The sequence below is a fragment of the Salvelinus sp. IW2-2015 genome, linkage group LG15, assembly GCF_002910315.2.
Source record: "Salvelinus sp. IW2-2015 linkage group LG15, ASM291031v2, whole genome shotgun sequence".
Lineage (NCBI taxonomy): Eukaryota > Metazoa > Chordata > Actinopteri > Salmoniformes > Salmonidae > Salvelinus > Salvelinus sp. IW2-2015.
The window spans coordinates 66042226-66055470 of NC_036855.1; the positions used below are offsets into that span (position 1 = coordinate 66042226).

At 47.7% G+C, this 13245-nt stretch overlaps 1 protein-coding gene across 1 annotated transcript in view; it reads right to left on the reverse strand.

The window, feature by feature from the left end:
• Positions 1 to 13245, reverse strand: part of LOC111973858 (transcription initiation factor TFIID subunit 4-like) — a 747250-nt gene that overhangs the window by 714543 nt on the left and 19462 nt on the right. Inside the window, exons 3-7 of the mRNA XM_070447334.1 lie at positions 9198 to 9356; positions 8787 to 8909; positions 7968 to 8057; positions 7061 to 7258; positions 4633 to 4705 (exon numbers count right to left, since the gene is read on the reverse strand). Of these exons, the coding sequence (XP_070303435.1) occupies positions 4633 to 4705; positions 7061 to 7258; positions 7968 to 8057; positions 8787 to 8909; positions 9198 to 9356 (643 nt within the window). The remainder of the gene's footprint in view (positions 1 to 4632; positions 4706 to 7060; positions 7259 to 7967; positions 8058 to 8786; positions 8910 to 9197; positions 9357 to 13245) is intronic.

Genomic DNA, 13245 nt, shown 5'->3' on the forward strand with positions numbered 1-13245 from the left:
CAACCATAAACATCTATATTAACAGGGGGTAACCATAAACATCTATATTAACAGGGGGTAAACATAAACATCTATATTAACAGGGGGAACCATAAACATCTATATTAACAGGGGGGTAACCATAAACATCTATATTAACAGGGGTAACCATAAACATCTATATTAACAGGGGGCAACCATAAACATCTATATTAACAGGGGGTAACCATAAAACATCTATATTAACAGGGGAACCATAAACATCTATATTAACAGGGGGAACCATAAACATCTATATTAACAGGGGGTAACATAAACATCTATATTAACAGGTAACATAAACATCTATATTAACAGGGGGTAAAACCATAAACACTATATATTAACAGGGGGCAACATAAACATCTATATTAACAGGGGGTAACCATAAACATCTTATATTAACAGGGGGTAACCATAAACATCTATATTACAGGGGGCAACCATAAACATATATTTTTAAAGGGGGCTAACATAAACATCTATATTAACAGGGGTGGGGTAACCATAAACATCTATATAAACGGGGGTAACATAAACATCTATATTAACAGGGCTAACCATAAACATCTATATTAACAGGGGCAACCATAAACATTATATTACGGGGAACCATAAACATCTATTATTTAACAAGGGGGTAACATAAAACATCTATATTAACAGGGGTAACCATAAACATCTATATTAACAGGGGGCAACCATAAACATCTATATTAACAGGGGGTAACCATAAACATCTATATTAACAGGGGTAACCATAACATTATATTAACAGGGGGTAACCATAAACATCTATATTAACGGGTAACATAAACATCTATATTAAACAGGGGGAACCATAAACATTATATTAACAGGGGTAACCATAAACATCTATATATTAACAGGGGAGTACCATAAACATCTATATTAACAGGGGGTAACATAAACATCTATATTAACAGGGGGAACCATAAAATCTATTACGGGAACCATAAACATCTATATTAACAGGGGGTAACCATAAACATCTATATTAACAGGGGGTAACCATAAACATCTATATTAACAGGGGTAAACCATAAACATCTTATTAACAGGGGTAACCATCATCTATTCAGGGGGCAACCATAAACATCTATATTAACAGGGGGAACCATAAACATCTATATTTAACAGGGGGTAACCATAAACATTATATCGGAGTAACAGTAGAGGGTCCATAAACATAGAACATCTACAGTGGGGAGAACAAGTATTTGATACACTGCCGATTTTGCAGGTTTTCCTACTTACAAAGCATGTAGAGGTCTGTAATTTCTATCATGGGTAACTTCAACTATGAGAGACGGAATCTAAAACAAAAATCCAGAAAATCACAATTGTATGATTTTTAGTAATTAATTTGCATCTTTATTGCATGACATAAGTATTTGATACATCAGAAAAGCAGATCTTATATTTGTACAGAAACCTTTGTTTTGCAATTACAGAGATCATACGTTTCCTGTAGTATCTTGACCAGGTTTTGCACACACTGCAGCAGGGATGTTTGGCCCATCTCCCATTAACAGATTTCTCCAGATCCGTTCAGTTGGGGGCTGTCGCTGGGCAATACTGGATTTTCAGGCTCCCTCAAAAGATTTCTATTGGGTTCAGGTCTGGAGACTGGCATAGTGCCACTCAGGACCTTGGAGATGCCTTCTTAGCGTCCCATCCTTAGTTCCCTGCTGTGTGTTTCAGGTCGTTGTCATGCTTGGAAGACCCAGCCACGACCCATCTTCAATGCTCTTACAGAGGAAGGAGGTTGTTGGCCAAGATCTCGCGATACATGGCCCATCCATCCTCCCTCAATACGGTGCAGTCATCCTGTCCCTTTGAAGAAAAGCATCCCCAAAGAATGTTTCCACCTCCATGCTTCACGGTTGGGATGGTGTTCTTGGGTTGTACTCATCCTTCTTCTTCCTCCAAACACGGCGAGTGGGGTTTAGACAAAAAGCTCTATTTTGTTTTCATCAGACCACATGACCTTCTCCCATTCCTCCTCTGGATCATCCAGATGGTCATCTGGCAAACTTCAGACGGGCCTGGACCATGCGTTGGCTTGAGCAGGGGGACCTTGCGTGCGCTGCAGATTTTAATCCATGACGGTGTAGTGTGTTACTAATGGTTTTCTTTGAGACTGTGGTCCCAGCTCTCTTCAGGTCATTCCACGGGTCCTGCCGTGTATTCTGGGCTGATCCCTCACCTTCCTCATGATCATTGATGCCCACGAGGTAGATCTTGCATGGAGCCCAACGAGGTGATTGGACTGTCATCTTGAATTCTTCCATTTTCTAATAATTGCGCCAAAGTTGTTGCTTCTCACCAAGCGCTTGCCTATTGTCCTGTAGCCATCCCAGCTTTTGCATGTCTACAATTTTATCCCTGATGTCCTTATACAGCTCTCTGGCTTGGCCATTGTGAGAGGTTGGAGTCTGTTTGATTGAGTGTGTGGACAGGTGTCTTTTATACAGGTAACGAGTTTCAAACAGGTCAGTTAATACAGGTAATGAGTGGAGAACAGGAGGGCTTCTTTAAAGAAAACTAACAGGTCTGTGAGAGCCGGAATTCTTACTGGTTGGTAGTGATTCAAATACTTATGTCATCAATAAAATGCAAATTAATTACTTAAAAATCATACAATGTGATTTTCTGGATTTTGTTTAGATTCCGTCTCTCACAGTTGAAGTGTACCTATGATAAAAATTACAGACCTCTACATGCTTTGTAAGTAGGAAAACCTGGCAAAAATCAGGCAGTGTGATCAAATACTTGTTTCTCCCCACTGTATATTAACAGGGGGTAACCATAAACATCTATATTAACAGGGGGCACAATAAACATCTATATTAACAGGGGCAACCATAACAAACATCTATATTAACAGGGGTAAACATAAACATCTATATTAACAGGGGGTAACCATAAACATCTATATTAACAGGGGCAACCATAACATCTATATTAACAGGGGGCAAACCATAAACATCTATATTAACAGGAGTAACCATAACCATCTCTATAATTAACAGGGAGCACCATAAACATCTATATTAACAGGGAGTAACCATAACCATCTATATTAACAGGAGTACACCATAAAACATCTATAATTAACAGGGAAGTCCTATATTAAACAGGGGCAACCATAAACTCTATATTAACAGGGGCAACTAAACATCTATATTAACAGGGAGTAACATAAACATCTATATTAACAGAAAGTAACCATAACCATCTATATTAACAGGGGGCAACCATAAACATCTATATTACAGGGGCAACCATAAACATCTTTATTAACAGGGGGCAACACAAGTGTAGACTACACTGTGCCATTTTATTCGATAATGACTTGTTCCTGCTTAACTTTTAGTAGTTCATTATCATTCCTACAAGAGTTGGAACAAGAATCCAGAGCATTTGATGAGAGTATGAATTACTCTGAATGATCTATTGGCTGGGAGAGAGAGAGTGTTGCTATGTGACAGACGAAGAAAAAGGAGCGATAGAGTGAGACAGACAGAAAGAGAGAGAGTAGAGAGAGATAGAGAGAGAGAGATAGAGAGAGTCAGGCAGATGACAGGATGAAAACTCATGGCCTTAGCTGAGAGTGTAGCCTGTAGTCATCCAAGTTATCTTGGTGAAATGCTGCCCCCATGTGCTGGCTGTCCATAACACTCAGTAAGACTCTTTCTCTCTTCTCCTCCCTCTCTCTTTTCCTCCCTACTTCTCTCTACCTGAAGAGGTGCACAGAACCAGCGTTTTGTACCTGAAGAACCGCCTCCGGGATCGTTCAGCTTGTTTTTTTTGATTTCCAGAGCCCTTAACGGCAAAACCCACAGGACTTTTGCCTGCTTATTCTCTCTAGAGTAATATTATTATGAGCTGTCCCCTCGTATTGTCATCAAACCTGTTCCTGTCTGAAGACTTTCTTTAACCATCTCTGTCACACTGGGGAGAGAAGAGGGAGACCAGGGGAGACAGAGGCGCAGCATCACAACGTAGGCAGCTCTCCCCAGGTTTGTATAGACAACATCATTCTGTCAATATCACTGCGCTTCACCGGTTCTCCTTACACTCCAAAACCGCATCCTGCTTGAAGACACGTTTTTTGGAGAGGCACAAGGACTGCCAGAGTGAATTTAAACTTGATTTTAACATGCATGTTCCTAGCTAAGAGGCACAAAGTATTTTTAGAAACTTTTCCRACATTCCAATMTATGGYCATAAAACAACCTACAGATCTTTCACTGCAAGCAACATGAGGAAGGGGCAAATCGAATTTGTATGCACCTCTGATCACACASATGCACACACACGCACAAATACACACACCTGAGAGCACACCACACTCTTTGGGGACCAGTATGGTATTTAGGGGATGTTTTAGGGCTTGCTTCAGTGTGTTCAGTCAGTGTTTGTGAATCAGTGTGAGATGGTAGCAGTGTAAATGTTTGATGAAAGGATGGGGTACAGCAGGATAGGAAACACCTGTTCTCAGCTCTCCTATGTGTCTGGTGTGGGATAAGGATTCTCTGTAGTACCATAGGAAATATGTAACAAGGAATGGAGATACGCTATAGTCACCTTGTGTTCTTAATGGTGTGATCACCATGGGCATCCTGACCTGGCAACCAGCGGAGCCCACTTGCTTGATACCCTGAGGGGGGGGGGAGAGAGAGAGAGAGAGAGAGAGACAGAGAGAGAGAGACAAGAGAGAGAGAGATGAGCGAGACAAGAATGGAGGAGAGAGACAAGCGGAGGAGCAGCCGAGAGAGAGGACAGCCGACAGCAGAGAGAGCAGAGAGACAGCGAGGAGGACACGAGAGAAGAGAGACGAGAGAGAGAGATGACGAAGAGAGAGGAGAGAGAGAGAGAGAGCAGAGAGCGAGGGAGAAAGAGAGAGAAGAGACGGAAGAGGAGGACAGGGAGAGAGGAGAGAGGAGCGGAGGGAGAGAACGAGAAAGAGAGACAGAGAGGAACAGAGGAGAGAAAGAGAGACAGAGAGAAGAGACAGAGAGGAAGGACAGAGAGAAGCGAGACGAGAGAGAGAAGAGACAGCGGAGAGAGAGAGAGACAGAGACACGAGAAGAGCAGAGACAGCGAGGGAGAGAGAGCGAGAGAGACAGGAGAGGAGAGACAGAGAGAGAGACGGAGAGAGAGAGAGAGAGAAGAGAGAGAGAGAGAGAAGAAGAGAAATAGAAAGAGAGAAGAAGAGAGAGAGAGAGGAGACGAGAGAGACGAGAAGAGAAGAAGAATGGTAAATATGATGAAAAGCAGGTCTTGTAACATTTAAATTGATTGATCCCAATTCATTTTGACATTAAAAAAGGTATCTCTAAATGGGGAGGGAGGAATGGGCCAGTGTGTGTGTGTGTCGGCATAAAACAACGGGAGGAGGAAGAGGAGGAACAGCAGAGTGAAAAAGTGAAGACAGAGAAGAGAAGAGAGGAGGGGAGGAGGGGAGCTGCTTCTGTGCTAATAGAGCCACTTCCTTCCTAGCATGCAGCCTAGCTGTGGGACAGGCCTGAGGCCCAGCCATCCATTCACACCAGTTTGCTTCTCACTGCATATTTTTTAGCCTTGTTTTCCATTCCCTGACACATGCTATATTACTGTTCAAGGCTTGAAAAAGATAGAGGCCATTTCTCCCAGAGATCCCCTGCAGGGCCTCAAAGASGAAAATACATTCAGCAGCCAGAATAGAGYAGGMAGWACCTCTGGCAAACCCACAACACAGTTTGAGAAAATCACAGGTAAGTTCCAGAATCGAAAATTGGGGACATTTTTGGGGTTGTTTTAGGAACACACTATAAAGAACATACAGGGTTCCCTGGTTCCAAAACCWGAACCAKGTMTTAGCTTRAGACTGGTGTTATACCAGGAGCTATAGTCTAGTAATTACAACTGCTTTGAATGTCAGACCTTTGGTGATTGAGTTGACACAGGATCAGACCAGCCAATAGTCTGGTGGGAGAGCAGAGAGCTGACAGAGCAGTGTGTGTCTCTCTGTGTGTGTGTGTGTGTGTGTGTGTGTGTGTGTGTGTGTGTGTGTGTGTGTGTGTGTAGGCTGGCAGAGCAGTGTCAGAGTCCTCTGTGACAGTGCTCCACTACAGTAACTGCTGTACAGCTGCAGCCACACACAGCAGCTCTCAAACTGACCCAGCTATGACCTAGTTACCTCCCCTCACCCACGAAACTCCCAACCAGCAGCAGCAGATGAGTGGTGCGGAGGGCACCACCACCACCACCACCCAGCCCTGTGCCCCAGCCCAGGCTACCCTGCCAGTCTGTCCTCAGAGAGGGTATGTCCCCGCCAGCATCGGATGCCAGCGGGCTCTGACCTTGGGTAGTCTCCATGGAGGCCTCTCCTCTGTGAGCCAGCACTGCACTCCATTGACTCACATGTGTATACACACACACCGCTGGGCACAGGCATAGCCATACACACACACAAACACACACACCTAACGTACACACACACACACAAACACACCAAACGTACACACACACAGGCCCCATGGGAGTGCACTGATCCAGCCCCGTGGCCAGCTGCCTTGGCTAAGCCTCTGTATGGTCTGTGGTGTGCTGGCCTAGCCTGTCAGTGAAGCTGTTCCCCACTGGAACACATCCAGCTCTGTCTCAGTCTCTGAGCACTGGGAGACACTTCTCTACTACTGGGGCCTGGGGAACCTTACTCATCACTCCTTTGGTGCTTAGGTACATACCAAGACAAATGACCTTGGATTTAGTGAAGACGCAATCAAAACTCTGGAAATCTAGAACAAACACTTATGTACCCCACTGATAAGTAAGTATCAGAGTATTACAGTATCATCAACCTTAACAACAGAACCGTGGCCAAAACATGTTCTATTAYTTRTAATACTTCCACAGYGAGTCATAACCAGGGGTCATCTATGTTTGGGRCAGTGGACTGTATGACTGTGGCTGATCTCTGTGACTGGAAGTGTGAGTGTAGAGACAGCTATGACTGTGAGTGTACTGTACCTACCAGYGCAGCTGTGTGTCCCTGGGCCCCGACACTGGCCCCCGTGGTGCTGACGCTGTTGGGGAGGCYGCCGCGGACAGCTGGGCCGGCCATGATGGCAGAGCTGGTGCCTGTGYTGGGGGTGGCTTTGGCCTGCGGCAGAGGCTGGATCAGGGAATGCTGAATGTTGAGCAGAGACAGCCGCAGGGCCGGGAGGCTTTTCTGTTGACGGGCAGATCACACACAACAACAGAGGCATTAACATACAGTACATAGTAAAAAKAAGCCATWAAATGTTTTTTWWTTWRTRRWAAWTWYRKAAWMMMSAAATTATTATTACATTGTTGTACAAATATAGATATCATTATAACAAATAAATCTCCCAAATCGTGAATATTAAAATGACGTGTATTATACTTGACATGTATGCTCAATGGACAAGTGCTCATCCATTAGCCAAACATTTGGGACAAACACTCCAGCAGTAGACCTGAAAAATGTTTGGTCTGTGGCATATTTTGATGTAAACGTCCTAACATTGCATGACAACATGACTGTGTTTGTGGCTGGCTGGKTCTGCTCTGCGGAGGGAGGGAGGGCTGGGTGGCAGTGGCATGATGTGACACTCATCACGGATGGCTGGAGAGGCCTGCTGGCTACTGGCACGGACAGCTGCAGGGGCCACTGTCACKCACAGTCTGGAGTCAGGCCAYGGGAGCGGCCCCTGCCTGGGTCACATGTGCTGGCCTCTCCACTGCCACTCTGGCTGTTTTACGTTCTCCACCTTTCTCCTGAAGGGTACACTTGCACACTTTCTTACATTGATTTTACAACGGTAGAAACTCCCTCCAGACAATGTTTTCACCAACCAATGCTTTTACATCCATGACGAGGAGTGTCCAAATGTAGCCTGAGTAGATACAGTACACACCTTGAGGAAGGGGACCAGGTAGGGCTGAGGAGACGACTTGAGCTCTGACTGCAGTCTGTTGGTGAACTCCTCAGGCTCAATCTTAGCATCCTGTGAGCGGGAGAAGAGAGGGAGGTTTATTAACCCGTCAGCTCCTTGTTATGTGATGTGACACACTTGTACAACAGAGAGCAGAGCATGTGATTGAAGCGATGTGCAATGTGATTTCTGAGCACATTGAGATGAGGTGAAATCACCTAAACGACGGTGTTGATATTGATTTACATTTTAACATCCCCTGGGACACATCTCATTAACAACTCTGAATAAATAATATCCTTAACAACAGCATCACTCTGGATCATGTTAGAGTTTAATGCTGCCATCTACAGAGGAAGAAATACATTATATCACACAACCTGTCAATGTCAGAAATATTCTTCCTCCACTTTTAGAAAATAGGTTCCAAAAGGGTTCTTTGGCTCCCCATAGGAGAACCCTTTTTGGTTCCAGGTAGAAGCCTTTTTGGTTCCAGGTAGAATTATTTTGGGTTCCATGTAGAACCTCTGTGTAAAGGGCTCTACCTAGAATCAAAAGGGCTCTACCTGGAACCAAAAATGGGGTTCTCTTATGTGAGGGTTCTTAAGGGTTCTCTTATGTGAACAGCCAAAGAACTCTTTTCGGTTCTATATAGCACCTTTTTTTCTAGGAGTGTAGGGCAAAGAAAGTAGTAGTCCATGTTTCTCTGTTGATAAGACAGTAATGTAGAGATAATGTATGAAATAATGTAATGATGTGGTAATGTAGAGGTAATATAATGAGTTAGGTAGTGAGACTCACCAGTAGATCCTGGACCAGTGACTTGACATTTTTGGAGGTCTCAGGTGACGGAGAGTTGTGGGAAGCCAGCTTTATCAGGGTGGCCAAGAAGTTCTTACACTTCTTCACATTCTCCTGCATCTCCTAGGAAATTGCAAATTCAATAAGCATGTAATGTTACGATTTTATCAATAAATATGTTGAACACTTTATCTTTCAGTGTTTGGGGATCGGAGAGGACACCGGGGAAGAGTCTGTGAGTGTATGTACATGTGTTTGTGTGTGAGGCTATGCCCACTATGCCCAGCTGTGTGGGGCCATGGCCATGGTGGAGACACAGCCAGCCTCCTGGCAGCTGTGACAGCACTGGGGCTTGAGGAGCCTAACCAGCCCAGTGGAGGCCGGCAGACTGGAGCAGAGCAGAGTACAGACCTGGGAGATGACAGAGGCTCCTGGGGCTACAGGGGCGCTGGTCTGTGGGGGCAGGGCTGGCTGCGAGGCAGCCTGGGCCCCAGCCTGGACCTGGGGGGCCATCACCACGGGGGCCTGTTGGGGAGCCGTCACTGCCACAGCCGGCGCCARGGGGCCCTTCTGGAAGAGCAAGGAGCAGACAGAGAGATAAACAGGACGTGAAGGGAGCTTCCAGCAAGGCCACAGAGAACAGGAGGGAAACAGCACAGCGCTCCTGTCACATCGGGTGTCCTGACTTCTGTGGACATTGCTTAACAGAGAGGAGGGGAGGAGAGGGGACTGGGGGACTTTCAAGCAAAACAGCTCCTTCAAATAATGATGCACCTGACTAGAAAACCCTAAACATACCAGTAATCCCCCACCTGTGTCCCCCCACTGGTCTTGGACAAAACTATGTAAAGTTCAAGCTATACACAAATAATTCAATTTTGACTGAATATATCATTCAATGATTAACTCTCTACTCTGTTAAAAGGGTCAGATGGGATGCGCCCAGATTAGAAGAACTTATAGGTTCGTGTTGGTAAAGAGGTGAGGAAGAGGAGGAGGAGGAAGAGGAGGCAGACAACGACGAAGCGGAGGAGAAAGGGGAGAAGGAAGAAGAGGAACAGGATGAAGGGATGGGTAGAGGAGGGTCTGAGAGGGATGGAAGGATGGAGAGATGGGAAGTTCTGTAGTGGAGAGTCTGCTCACAGAAGGTCGCGCAGTGGAGGAGGAGATCTGGAGGACAGGACTAGGAGTGGGAGAGGGAGACGGCACCATCTTGGCCTGGACAGGAGGAGGACATGGCCGAATAGCCTGAGAGGTCACAGGAGACTGCAGAAAATAAACAGAGAGAAAGAAAAAGAAAGAAAAAGAGACAGGGTCAGTGCAGGAGGAGGGGCAGGTGAGACAGGGTCAGTATAGGAGGAGGGGCGGTGAGACAGGGTCAGTATAGGAGGAGGGGCAGGTGAGACAGGGTCAGTATAGGAGGAGGGCGGTGAAGACAGGGTCAGTGCAGGAGGATGGGGGGAGAAGGGTAGTATAGGAGGAGGGGCAGGTGAGACAGGGTCAGCTCAGAGGGGAGTAGCAGGATAGGAGGGGGCGGTGGAGGCTAAGGAGGGGGCGTAGAAGGGTCAGTATAGGGAGGAGGGCCAGTGAGACAGGGTAGTAATAGAGGAGGGGCGGTGAGACAGGGTCAGTCATAGGAGGAGGGGGAGTTAGGTCGTATAGGGGAGGGGAACAGGGTCAGTATTACGGAGAGGGGCGGTGAGACAGGGTCAGTATAGGTAGGGGGCGGTTGAGACAGGGTCAGTATAGGAGGAGGGGCGAGGTGAGACAGGGTCAGTAGGAGGAGAGGGGCAAGGTGAGAAGGGTCAGTATGAGGGGGGGCAGGTGAGCAGGGTCAGTAATGGAGAGGGGCGGTGAGAAGGGTCAGTAGTGAGCGGGGCGCGGTGCGGGTCAGTATCGGAGGAGGGGCAGTGAGCAAGGGTCAGTATAGGAGAGGGCGCGTGAGACAGGGTCAGTATAGGAGGAGGGCGCCCGGTGAGACAGGGTCAGTATAAGGAGGACGGGTGCAGGTGAGAGCGGGTCAGTATAGGAGGGCAGGGGCAGGGAAGGCGTCCGTTGGAGGCGGGGCAGGTGGACGGGTCAGTATACGGAGGAGGGGCGGTGAGACAGGTCAGTATAGGAGGAGGGCGTGCAGGTCGTAAGGAGGCGGCTCGGCGAGACAGGGTCAGTATAGGAGGAGGGGCAGGTGAGACAGGGTCAGTATAGGAGGAGGGGTGAGACAGGGTCGTATAGGAGGAGCAGGTGAGACAGGGTCAGTATAGGAGGAGGGGCAGGTGAGCTCGGTCTGGGGAGGGGCAGGTGAGACAGGGTCAGTATAGGGAGGAGGGGCGGTGAGACAGGGTCAGTATAGGAGGAGGGGCGGTGAGAGGGTCAGTGATAGGGGAGGGGCAGGTGAGACAGGGGGTTTGAGCGGCGGGGCGGTGGCACGGGTCAGTATAGAGGCAGGGCGGTGAGACAGTCAGTATAGGAGGAGGGCACCGTGACGGCAGGGTCAGTATCGGAGGAGGGCGCAGGTGAGACAGGGTCAGTATAGGAGGAGGGCAGGTGAGACAGTCAGTTGATGAGGGGCAGAGTGAGACAGGTCAGTAGTAGGAGGGGGGAGGGCCGCGCATGGTAGAAGACAGGGTCAACGTATAGGAGGAGGGGCGGGGACAGGGTAGTATAGGAGGAGGGCGGTAGACAGGCGTCAGTATAGGAGGAGGGGCAGGTGAGACATGGGTCAGTATAGGAGGAGGGGCAGGTGAGATCAAGGTCAGTATAGGAGGAGGGGAGTGAGACAGGGTCAGTATAGGAGGAGGGGCGTGAGACAGGGTCAGTATAGGAGGAGGGGCGGTGGAGACAGGGTCAGTATAGGAGGGGGGCAGGTGAGACCAGGGTCAGTATAGGAGGAGGGGCGGTGAGACAGGTGTCAGTATAGGAGGAGGGTCGGTGAGACAGGGTCAGTATAGGAGGAGGGCAGGTGAGACAGGGTCAGTATAAGGAGGAGGGGCAAGGTGAGACAGGGTCATATAGGAGGAGGGCAAGGTGAGACAGGGTCAGTATAGGAGGAGGGGCGGGTGAGACAGGGTCAGTATAGGAGGAGGGGCGGTGAGACAGGGTCAGTATAGGAGGAGGGCGTGAGAACGGTCAGTCAGGAGGAGGGGCAGTGAGACAGGGTCAGTATAGAGAAGGGGCAGGTGAGACGGGGTCAGAGGTGGGGGGGTGAAGAAGGAGAGAGAGAATGACAAAAGAGAGGGGACAGAGAGAAAACACAAAAGCAACGTGCTTCAAGACGAGGAGAAGGAGAATGCAACATGCCCTGAAGACGTGGAAGAGAAAGGTCATTATAGTAGGAAGTGACAGTAAATCACTGTGGATCCACAGGATGAACAGAGAGGATCTGATCCAGAGAGGAACAGAAGAGAAAACACTGTGATGCTGATGCCAAGGGTGAGGTACAGTAATATATATTCAATGGGAAGTACAAAATAAGTTCTCTAATGCAATGAGGTCACAACTATTATGAATGAATCAGTGTCCTTTAAATGTTGTCTTTTTTTTAACCCTTCTTCTCCCATTTTCGGTGTATCCTATTGGTAGTTACGTCTTGTTTCATCGCTGCAACACAGTAACACAGTACAGTCCTTTACTAGAACAATCCAGATTATTGTACCCATCTGTCACGACAGAAGCCTCTCTTCACAGCACCAGGGCAGACAGTGAGAGGGAGGGCTGGGCACTAACATAACACAGTACCATGCCTGGTGGGAGGACTAACTACACAGTACCATGCTGATGGGGAGGCACTAACTAACACAGTACCATGCTGGTGGGAGGGCACTAACGTAACACAGTACCCATGCTGGTGGGAGGGCACTAACTAACACAGTACCATGCTGTGGGAGGCGACTAGTAACAACAGTACCATGCTGGGTGGAGGGCACTAACTAACACAGTACCTGCTGTGGGAGGGCACTAACTAACACCAGTACATGCTGGTGGGAGGGCACTAAGTAACACAGTACCATGCTGTGGGAGGCATAACAACACAGTACATGCGATGGGAGGCACTAAGTAACACAGTACCATGCTGGTGGGAGGGCACTAAGTACACCGTACCATGCTGGTGGAGGCACTAATAACACAGTACCATGGCTGGTGGGAGGCACTAATAACACAGTACCATGCTGGTGGGAGGGCACTAACTAACACAGTACCATGCTGGTGGAGGGCACTAACTAACACAGTACATGCTGGTGGAGGGAAAAACTAACACAGTACCATGCTGGTGGGAGGGCTACCAAATAACACAGTACATGCTGGTGGAGGGCACTAACTAACACAGTACCATGCTGGGTGGGGAGGCACTAACTAACACAGTACCATGCTGGGGGAGGGAAAAAACTAACAACAGTAACCATGCTGGTGGAGGGCACTAACTAACACAGTACCATGCTGGTGGGAGGCACTAACTAACAAC